Below are 10,781 nucleotides of genomic sequence, written 5' to 3'. Positions count from 1 at the left end.
TTTAAAAAATCTTCTTTTGTTAAGTTTCTTTTGTATATCATTGTTGTTTAAATCTAGTTTAAAATATTTTAAATCTTATTTTAAAGTTTTATTTAATTTTATGTGTAAAATTTAAAATCTGTAAACAAAAATTAAAATATTTATGAGGTATAATTTTTTTAAGGATTAAAACAATAAACAAGAAAATATTTATGAATCATAAATATGATCTATGATTGTGTGGACCAAATTGCATAAAAATATGAAACTTCAAATTTGAAGTTTGAGTAGTGAAACTTCAAATATAGAGTTTCACTCTTCGAAACTTCAAATTTGAAGTTTTGAAGTTCCTTTTTAAATAGCAAAAAACTTCATATTTAAAGTTATTGAGTGCTTTTTGGAGATGCTTTTAGCCGCCTCTCTAAGTTTTTCGATGGAGTCGGTAACATTGCGCAGCTGACTCTACACGGCTGAGATCCTCTCTGCATTAGCTGCACCAGAATCTTGCTTAGGAGTCATGATCAAGCTTTGATACTAATGATAAACATGTGCTTTCTCCGTAATAAGAGAGAGAGAAAGATAGAAAAAAGGGAGAAAATAAGAACTCTTATATATTAAAGAAGAAATATTGTAATAAATGTATTCACACTAAATTAGACACATGTCACGTGTAGAAACGTTGTAATAAATGCGTTTACACTAAAATGAACACATGTCACATGTAGAGAGTTTCTCATCCAAACTCTATATAAATATGTTTACACTATGTACTTTACGTTTTTAATATAATACTCACATGCATAGTTCTTCTTAACGTTATTTTTACTGTTTACGAATAGAGTTGGACAAATTATTCATAAATTTTGATTCGATTCGTTATCCGTTTTTATTCGAACCAAAAAATCTGGATATTTGTTACTCTACGAAGTAAATCAAATATTAAAATGCAATATTCTTAAAAAAAAAATAACAAATCACAAATATCAATATTTATAGGAACATATATCCAATTTTGATCCGTTATATATATATATTTAAAGAATTATAGTTTATAGTTTATATAAATTTTAAAATATTTTGTTTTTAAATCATTTCATTTTAAGAATTTTATTTTTCATGTATTATTTTGAAAAAAATATCATTTAATATTAATTAACAATATATTTATATATTTATCAACCATCTTTATATACTTTTACATACACATACATGTGCACATTGACGTGAGCACCTTATAACTAAGTATTTATCACAACTGAAATATCTAAATGTTTTGGAAGTTAAAATATTATTTTTCTTAATGCTTCTTTCAATATCGACCAAATTGTAGTAAAATGATTTGTCTTAATAACTTTTTTTTTTAACTATTATCCGTTTAGAAACTATAATATGAAACCATTGGTTCGACATCACGACCATCTAAGATTCATAACACAAAAACAAACAAATAATAGTAATTTTTGATATCACATGAAAAAAAACCTAAAAACATCAAACATTTTAACCGAACAAACCAAATAAATATTGATTTAAAATGATAGTTATATTTTAGGAGATTAAAAACTATAAAACAACCTAAAACCAAACTAATATCCAGATTAAACAGATTAATGTCTCTTTATTAAAAAATAACGAAACTAATAATCACATTTTGCGCAAGGCGTGTTTTATTACCTAGTTCTTTTTAATTGATCAATTTTGATAACTTTCCAAATGTTTACCACTTGATACTAATAAGAGAAATGCAATTATTAAACAACAACGTTTGACTTTCTTATTCTTTATTTAATCAGACTCCTAAACCTTTATCCTAAAGGGAGTCTCACAACTAGCCACTATATTTAAACTTCTTAGATCTCTGTTTCTTCTGAACAAAAGCCAATGGCACCGCTAGCTTATCACAGTCTTCGCCGGAAAGGATAGGCGGAGTTACTCTCCCTAAAAGATCCAGGATATAAAATAAGTCTACTGTAGTTGAGTCACCATTTCTTATTGAATTTTAGTTCCAACTTTGGAATATAAAATGAAATGAAACTGTAAAAGCCTAAGAAATTGATTTTAAAGGAAAAAATGAGATTTGACGATTATCTCAAATTATCCAAATCCTAAAGGTTGACCAAGTAGTTGAATCATCGATAAAGGTTCTCAAACACTTAAAAAAACAAGCAAAGAAAGATAGAGACAAACTGAATGGGGTCTTAAATCTGAATAAAACTAAAACTTCTGGATGACGACCGAGTTAGCTATACCAGCTTGCTCGATGGTTTGGTCCAAGTCCGTCAACTGTTTATGAGGGAACGCCATGGTCAACAACTGGTACCCTCTGGAGCCACCAGGTGTTGAAGCGTCGACGAACCCATACACCTCTCTCACCGTGTGGTGGTTGTTGAACCTGGATACAAGGCGTGTCCCGTCTGCCAATCTTAGCTGGATCGAAGTTGTTGGTGCTGCTTGGTCCACAACTAGCCCTACTGATGGTACTGGTGCGGTGTTCAGCTGTGCGGGTGGAGCTTGTACTTCTGCTGCAACTAATCCGGCTCCAAGGGTTCTCTCTACACCTTGGGATGAATTTTTGGGCTTTGGTGGTTCCTGCATGTCAAGAGATACAGACTAAGAATCCAGAGGATTATAGTGAGAGAAGGGAATGAGAGTTACTATGTTGTTGTCTTCACGCCTGACGAGTTCAACACGAACACTGTTCTTCCTATCCACTGGTTCAAGTTCACAGGGGCACTCTGACCTCGCAATGCTCTGCAAAGAAAGACATAACATTTATGATAAGGATTCCTATTTCAATAAATAACATGTACTATGACGTTGTATTAAACCTTGAATGAGAGAAAAAAATTGGATATTACGTCCATAAAGGTAACGTTTCCAGGGTCCTCGAACCTCCTTAAAGGACCATCATCAACGGTGAAACCGTTCCTCCAGAAAGTGATGGTGTGCATAACCGACTGAAGCTTGTCTTGCTGCTGTTCCTGCGGCTGCTGAGGAGCAGAGGGAACAGGTTCACCAGACAACATCCCAGAAGCGCTTGTAGAAGCTAATCTCGATGATTCAACAGGTATGTCCACAGTTGACAGCCTAGCTTGCTCAGAGAGTGCATCAACGTCTTTTGGTTTCTTAGGATCTTGAACCATCATCCCACTACACACACAAGGCACAATCCAAAAAAAAGTCCATTAGCTTAAAAGAGAAGCCAACACAAACAATAAATATAAAACATGATTAAGCGATCAATAGCACAATTCTTCAGCTTTTGGATAAGATGAGTCTCATCAAGATTCCACATTGCTAATGAAAGATGATTACAACAGTCTGTCCACCGGTGTAGTACTCTTGCCTTTCATCAGCGGGGGAAAGGTTCAGATCGGCGAGCGTGCGGATGCTCCCAGACGGATTACCAGCTCCTTGATTTTCGGACGGAGAGTGAGGAGACGCGGCGGGGATCAAAGGAGGAGGTAGACTAGGGTTTGGACCAGCTGGGAGATCGTTGGCGGCGGCGGCGGCTGTGGCGTCGTTGTCGAGGAAGGTGGAGACGGCAGCATCGAGATCCCAGTGGTGGCTTTCGAGGAAGAAAGCAGCTTCTTCTCTTGATGAGGATGTGATCTCGAGGAAAGAGGTGATCAGATTCTCGTTCATCTCCGTCGTCATCGTCTTGCTTTCTTCCATGGTTTGATATTTTGTTTAGGTTTCTTCCTGATTATTTTTTTCGTCTATTTCGTCTTCGGAATCGGAATAATATATCTCTCTCTTCAACCGTCATGCTTCCTTCTCTTCGGGAAATGACGTCGTTGTATTGTTTTAGAAACGGTTTCAATCCTAAAATGGCCCAAAGGCTTTTATGCCTATTCACTTTTCAACCAACATTTGCGGATGGAAAAGTCGAACCAAATCAGAATTTTGAACCGAAAAGGTATTTTCTGAATCTTCTTCTCAGTAAAGCAAACACTTGAAGTACAACACTCTGTTGCTGGTAATTGTTTTTTTTTTTTTAAACAAGATTTGTAAAAGAACTCACTGCCTTTTTTGATAATCAGGCTCAGGTTCTTGTGGACTGTCAGTCAAAGAGTCCATTAACCACTACTTTAAGTTCGTCCACTACAAGAACCCTGAGTCATCGTCCATGATGATGACCTAACACACAAAACCAATAACTTGTCAAGTGTTAATGTGTTATGATATCAGGTTGTCATGGTATATACTGAAATAGGATAAAACAGAGTTGTAACATGTTTCATTTACCCGTAATAAAACTTTGGCTAGCATCTCCTTATATTGATTTGCTTATAGATTATATTGATCACAGTTTCTCCAAATCATTTATGTGGTCAATCTTTCCATCTCCAACTAAATGTGTAGCACCCGTCTCCTCCTCACCGCGTGTTACTACAGGTAAAATATCGAATTACACCGAGTTATTCAGAACGGAATAAAATACCAAAATATTTAATAAAATAAGTTCAAGAAAAATACATCTTTAAACTGAATTATAAAAATATTTCAAAAACTGAATGTAAAAGTCGTATAAATCATTAATTTAAAAACGAAATAAATAAATACAATTATTTCAAAGACACCAAACTGTCAAGATATAAAAAAGTTTTATACTAATACGAAATTTATGGAATATACCCTCACCTTAGCTAAGATCAGAAATCATAAGCACGAGATGACTTGATCACCAATAACAACTAGAGATTCACCATTGATTTTGACTTTGGCCACGACACACCATATTGGAAATTAGATTCGAAACAAGAAATATATTTTAAAAAATATATAAAGGTAGGGTTTATGGTTGGAATTACTTGCTTGCCAAGAAACAAGGAAATGAGATGTAACCCCTATGCATGAGCTCACGTTTGACCAAATAACACAATTAAGGTCATTCGTACAACACGACATCACGTATGGGAAACAAATTGCGGAAGCTTACGGTGAACATGGAACGAGATCGCAAAGTAGACGAGTGGTGATAGCGGCTTCGCGGCTGCAACCATACAGGCGAGATCAGCAGATCGGATCTACGGCAGTGGTTTTTGATTGCTTGAATGATGACGGCATAGATCTACAGCGGGCTGACACAACTCCGCACGTTAATTCGTGGTGGTTGGTTACGACGATGGTGCTCCTCCTTTGATCGCCATCAAAGCCAAGAGAATGAGAGATGGTGAGGAGAGGAGATAAGAACAACCACGCAGGTGAAGAGAAAGAGAACAAATTAATGAATGATACGAGATAAGGAGTAGAGAGCTTGGGAGATCAAATGAGAAGAGGTGATCGTAAGAGGAATACGGCTGCTGCTCTCTACACCTTTTTTTTAATTAGGTTATGGGGAAAAGGTGATATATACGACCATATAGTCTGGTTAAAAGAAATGGTTTGGTTCAACGAATAAAGTTACAATAAATTAAAAATCGAACCGGTTTTAAATAAGAAACCCTAGGATGAACTTTAAATTCACCTCAACTTTAATGACCAATCATATTGCCACATAGATTAATGAATAAAAAATATTAAATATTTTTTTTAAAAATCAAAATAACTAGAAAAAAAAATATCGTTAATTTTAATAACGCTAACACCGCCACCTAAACCTTAAATCCAAACCGTAACCCTAAACCAAAAATCATATATCCTAAATTCAAACCCTATACCCTAAAACCAAAACCAAAATCTAGACCCTAAACCCGGACCCTATACCCTAAATCCAAACCCTAAAACCCAAACTATATATCCTAAACCCAAATTCTATACTGTAAACCCTAACCCTAGATCCTAAACTCTAAACTCTAAACTTTAGATTCTATACCCAAACTCTAAACCCTAAACTCAAATCCGAAATCCTAAACTATAAATGTTTGGATTAATGTTGATATTGTTTTTTAGAGTTTAAAGTTTGGATTTGAGGTTTGGATTTATAGTCCACAATTTGGGTTCATCATTTAGGGTTTAAAGTTTGGATTTAGAGTCTAGGATTTGAGTTCAGGATCTAAAGTTTTTGTTTAGGGTCTAGAGTTTGGGTTTAGGGTATAGAGTTTGGGTTTAGAGTATATTGTTTAAATTTAGGGTTCGGGTTTAAGGTGTAGGTTTGGGTTTTATGGTATAAGATTTGAGTTTAGGGTATAAGATTTTGGTTTAGGATTTAATTGGCGGCGTTAGCGTCATTAAAATATGCATTATTTTTCATTTATTTTTATTTTTAAAAAAGATATTTAATATTTTTTTATTCACTAATCTATGTGACAATATGATTGGTTATTAAAAAAATGTGAATTTAAAGGAATCTAAATTTGTTCCTTACAAAATGAGTATATATACTGTTTATGCCAAAAATTCGGGGATGTAGAGACTATGAAGCACGGGGACGGCAATTCACTGCCGTCTCACGTACCAGATGCGCTTCCGGGACGGGGACGTGGTGGGGACGGCTTGGGGACGTTTCCGAAACGTTTCAGATAGAGCGGGGATGGCAAAGGTTTTTGGGGACGTGTAGCTAGGTTGTGGAAACGTTTCAGATGTAAATCCAGTATCGATTTTTACATTTATTATGTCATATATTTGGAAAACAATTGAAAAACAAGGAAACACATCCTTATATAAAGGATTATGGTTACAAAGTTTTAAACTATATTCTTTTAATCTTAAGCAAACCCTTACTATCTTTTATCTTTTTCATCAATTGTCATTTCTCCATGTCTAAGGAAAACACAGCAAGTATTACAAACTCTGTTTTGCGTTTGCCAATTCTTACATAAGCGTGTTGTTTAGTTTATATTCTTTTCACGTTCCATGCTTCTCAAGTTATATACGAATTATGTTACATGTGTCTTTTATTTTGAATTTTATGTTTATACATATTTTGTTTTGTCTATATACAATTTTCTAATGTTTTATTTTATATGAGAATTATGATTTGATTATATATATATATATATATATATTCTTTTTTTCTTTTTTATTAACGTACCCATGCCGTACCCGTATCCATAAATTTTAAGTTTAGCCGTTTCCCGTCCCCGCCCCCGTTCCCGTATCTGTCCCCGTATCCGTCCCGGTGCAACATAGTGTAGAGATTAGTTATTTATTATCTGTGTACTGTTTATGTCTGACTTGTATATATGAATCATTGCACTACAAAAAAAGAGTGGTTTAACATCATTTAATTTCTATTTTTGCATTACTTATAAATGATGCAAACGAATTTTACATCACTTAAATAAATGACTCTGAAAGTGGTGATGCAAATAATTTACATCATTTTAATAATAATTGATGTAAAAATATCAAATATTCATATCAGTTACTATAATTGATGTCAATTTATATCAATTGTAAAAAAGTGATTTTAACATTTACATCATTTTTTAAAATTGAAATTAATACTAACATCAGTTAAAATAATTGATTCAATCATTTATATATTTAATTTAAAATTAAATTAATACTATTTTAATAGAATTATTAATTTTATAGTTTATAATTATCAATTCGGAATATTAAATAAATTTGTTTCAATATATTAATAAATAAATAAAATATTTTATTTAATCAATTTTTAATTTTATTTCCATTAAAAATTACAATCTAACGTATAAGCAGAAAAACAAAATTAAAAAAATTACATTGAAGAAACTTCAACATTGTTTTTTTGCCTTCTTTTCTTCTTCTTCTTCTAGATCTTTATATCTCTATTTCCATTCTTCGTCTCAGTTGATGGTATGAAGCTGAGTTAACGAGATTCATCGTATAACTATCCACCCGTCAATATTCTCTGACGTCTACTCTTTTTCCAGATTTTGAGTCAACTTCTAAAATATTCGAAGACTCCAATTCCTAACAAAGAAAGATATATAATTCATAAACAAAAAGTGTTATAAACTTGTAATTTTCTAAAACATGAGAACTGGCAGAAGAGGAAAAGGGGGAAATAATACCTTTTGAGAGTTTTCCAGCGTATTAGTCTGATTAGCAAACCTTGGTCTCTTTGTCATATCCTCCACAAGAAGAAACAAAATCAAACATCATGACTCATATGAGAAATAAATGTTTGATGCTTGTTAAAATTTGTTAATGTTAGAACAATAAATTTTAAACTCATAAACAAGTTTAAGAACTGAAGAGGAAGACGAAGGCTTAATGAGAGAGGATCTTGACAAAAAAAAGAAAATAAGATGCATTCATTAAAGCCACAAGATATTAACTACTTCTCGTATCGTTAATATTTGTAGAAAACTAATTTTAACGATTGGTTCAAGTGATCAGTTGTTTCAACTGGACGTGTTCGTGGTTCCTATTTTTTTGGGATTGCAATAGATTTGCTTTGCTACACATAATTCCATGTTAATATTACGTTATATATCTGTTAATTAATTATTTTATTAATGCAAATTAATTTTCTACTTTCAAATATTTAGAGGCAACCTAAAGTAAATAATATTATTTTAGTAAATTGATGAAAATATAATTATATAATTTTAACTAGTATCATTTTTAACTGATGTCAATTATGTATCATGTTAATAAGTGATGTTAACCAAACTAATACATACATCAATTATTTAAATGATATAAATTTATAAAATAATATCATTTTTATTAAAGTGATACAAATTAATGAAAAAATATATCATTTTACTGAACTGATGCAACATTAGTTAATAATAACATCAATTCCTATAATTGATTTCAAATTATTAATATTTGTCTCATTTAGGAATAAGTGATTTAAAATGAGATCATTTATTTAACTGATACAATTTAAGTGATACAATCCACACTTTCTTTTGTAGTGTTGGTTTGCGTTTTTACATTTCATACTTTAATGAATGACTTCTTTATTATTCGTTCATTTGTAGGTGAGACTGTCGAATAGTGATATATGGATGGATTAGCGCCACTGAACAGTTTTGCTTCGATTTTTATTTGGGTTACGATTATCTGAAAACAGGTGAAATAAATGTTAGAGAAAGTAACAAGCTGGATCAATCTGCATGTGAAACGTGGTAAATGGTAGGGCATTTCTAATTTATTAATCCAAATGGGTAAATATGTCTGATGATAAAGTGAGATGGAAATCACTGAGTGTGATTAATGATGGTTGTAGAACTGCAGATAAATTAGCAACAACAGAAACATACCCCAACGTAGCCTTGCATTTAGATAAGAAAGCCGGAAGGGAAAACACATACATTTTTTTAAAATATATTTTCTGACCAACGTGGTTGGTAGGGCATTTATTTGCTTATTTCTAAATATTTAATTTTTGATCATATGCACCTTCTCATTTTTGTATACTTGCTTGTTTAGCTTTTAAGGACATGTTCTATGATTATATATATACTAGTGTTATTCTGGCGTTACGCACCGGATTCGTATATTTTATTTTTACATGAATTTACAATTCATTTTATGGTTTTAGTAAAGAAAATATGTTCAAAAATATAAAAATGAAAATATATTAGAAGATAATGATATTTTTCGATCCATTTGATAGTGATTAGCGAATGTAGTGTATTACTTTGTTTTGAAGTTGCTTAGTTCAAAATGGAATAACATAAGTAGTTTTGACTAATCGATTCAATAAAAGTAGAATAAATAGCCGATAGTCGTAACAAAGTTAATTTAGTTGGAATTTAACATGAAGTTTTATTTGGGAAACATACTTATACAGTTAAGTACCAATGATAGATTGTTGAAATCAATGATAGATTGTTGTGTACTTGGCCTATAGATGTAGACTTGGAGTGTGCAGCGTGGATTCGTTCTTGAAGGTCTTGTTTAGTGTGAGAACTCAAAAGAAATAAGTGGTTCGTTATTAATTCTTTGGTTATTTGTGTGAGTTCAAATTTAAAATCAGTATAAGGTGTTATAGCTATGTCTTACAGATGGTGAATTTAAGTTATCGATTTTCTTGACTTTTTGTAACATTTTGTTTAGAGGACCATTTATTCGCAATCAAATCAGTTTATAAGAAGAAAAGAACATACAAATCAGTTTTGGTATAGGATTTGTAAAAACAAAAATTACTTTTACCTATTTTTTCTAAAAATCAGATTTGAATAAAGGAAAATTAACATTAAACACTTTTTACAATTTTTTGGTCAATTTTTTTTTTAAAAAAGGATAATTACTATCAATTCTTTACAGTTATATTTTCTTTATTATTTTAGAAAAGGAAAATTAGTATTAAAAATAGTTATTTTTAAGTTTTTGTCACAAAATAGCTCTCGAGGAAGAAAATGACCAAAATAGCTTCATTTTATTTTAAAAATTTTAATATTTATTTTTAAATATTTTAAAATTTGAAACCATAACTCCAAGAACTTACCCTTTAACTCTATACTATAAGTTTAGATTAATTAACCCTAAGATAAAAATATATTTTTAATCTTTAATTAAAATTATTTTGGTAATTTTATTTATTAATGACTATGTTTGTGAAGATAAAATATAAATGACTCTCCTCGAGAATTTATCAAAATTATTTGTACAAATCTTTTTTTGTTTATGATTTGAGAAAAGGAAAATTAGTATTAAATAAATTATTTGTACAGATCGTTTTTGGTATAAGACATAAACTAATAAATTATTCGTAGTATATATATATAACTTCCACGCGGGCAAAAGTTTAGCGCGTCTTAATAAAACCTAGAACAGTTTTCCTCTCCTTCTGTTCCAGCATCATCCGCCATGGGTAGGGTTTCTCGAGCTTTTTTCTTATTTCAGTTCTCGTCTGTTACTCGATCTAACCTACCTCTCTATTATGGGTGTATGCTTGGAGCCGATGGATTCGT

General features: G+C 31.7%; 1 protein-coding gene and 1 long non-coding RNA gene across 4 annotated transcripts; both read right to left on the bottom strand.

The window, feature by feature from the left end:
* Positions 1 to 2,050: 2,050 nt before the first annotated feature.
* LOC106425744 (plant UBX domain-containing protein 5) lies at positions 2,051 to 5,294 on the bottom strand. 3 transcript variants are annotated; one of them, XM_013866454.3, is made up of 7 exons: positions 4,794 to 5,294; positions 4,624 to 4,700; positions 4,228 to 4,371; positions 3,326 to 4,119; positions 2,808 to 3,129; positions 2,635 to 2,730; positions 2,051 to 2,568 (listed from the first exon to the last, which is right to left on the bottom strand). In XM_013866454.3, the coding sequence occupies exons 4-7, from the start codon at positions 3,652 to 3,654 to the stop codon at positions 2,194 to 2,196; spliced, it is 1,122 nt and encodes a 373-aa protein (XP_013721908.1). In that variant the 5' UTR covers positions 3,655 to 4,119; positions 4,228 to 4,371; positions 4,624 to 4,700; positions 4,794 to 5,294; the 3' UTR covers positions 2,051 to 2,193. The 3 variants fall into 3 exon arrangements, with proteins under 3 accessions (XP_013721908.1, XP_022555787.1, XP_048602479.1); XM_022700066.2 differs by having other exon boundaries at positions 2,838 to 3,129; positions 4,794 to 5,289; XM_048746522.1 differs by lacking the exon at positions 4,794 to 5,294 and having other exon boundaries at positions 4,624 to 4,751.
* A 2,213-nt stretch (positions 5,295 to 7,507) lies between these two features.
* LOC111215124 lies at positions 7,508 to 10,529 on the bottom strand. The gene is made up of 2 exons (XR_002664275.2): positions 7,923 to 10,529; positions 7,508 to 7,821 (listed from the first exon to the last, which is right to left on the bottom strand). It is a non-coding gene; the product is annotated as an uncharacterized LOC111215124 (long non-coding RNA).
* Positions 10,530 to 10,781: the final 252 nt, after the last annotated feature.

The sequence above is a fragment of the Brassica napus genome, chromosome C2 (genome assembly GCF_020379485.1).
Source record: "Brassica napus cultivar Da-Ae chromosome C2, Da-Ae, whole genome shotgun sequence".
In the NCBI taxonomy this organism is placed as follows: Eukaryota; Viridiplantae; Streptophyta; class Magnoliopsida; order Brassicales; family Brassicaceae; genus Brassica; species Brassica napus.
The sequence above is the reverse complement of the archived record's forward strand: the minus strand, read 5'-3'. Positions and strand labels throughout refer to the sequence as shown.

Bases quoted from the DNA above. Each gene is read 5' to 3' on its own strand.
- LOC106425744 (XM_013866454.3), bottom strand. From the start codon at position 3,654: ATGGAAGAAAGCAAGACGATGACGACGGAGATGAACGAGAATCTGATC. The intron at 3,130-3,325 runs GCAAGAGTACTA...TTGTGTGTGTAG, and splicing joins CTTTCCCCCGCTGATGAAAG to TGGGATGATGGTTCAAGATC. The intron at 2,569-2,634 runs GTAACTCTCATT...CTTGACATGCAG, and splicing joins GGCGTGAAGACAACAACATA to GAACCACCAAAGCCCAAAAA.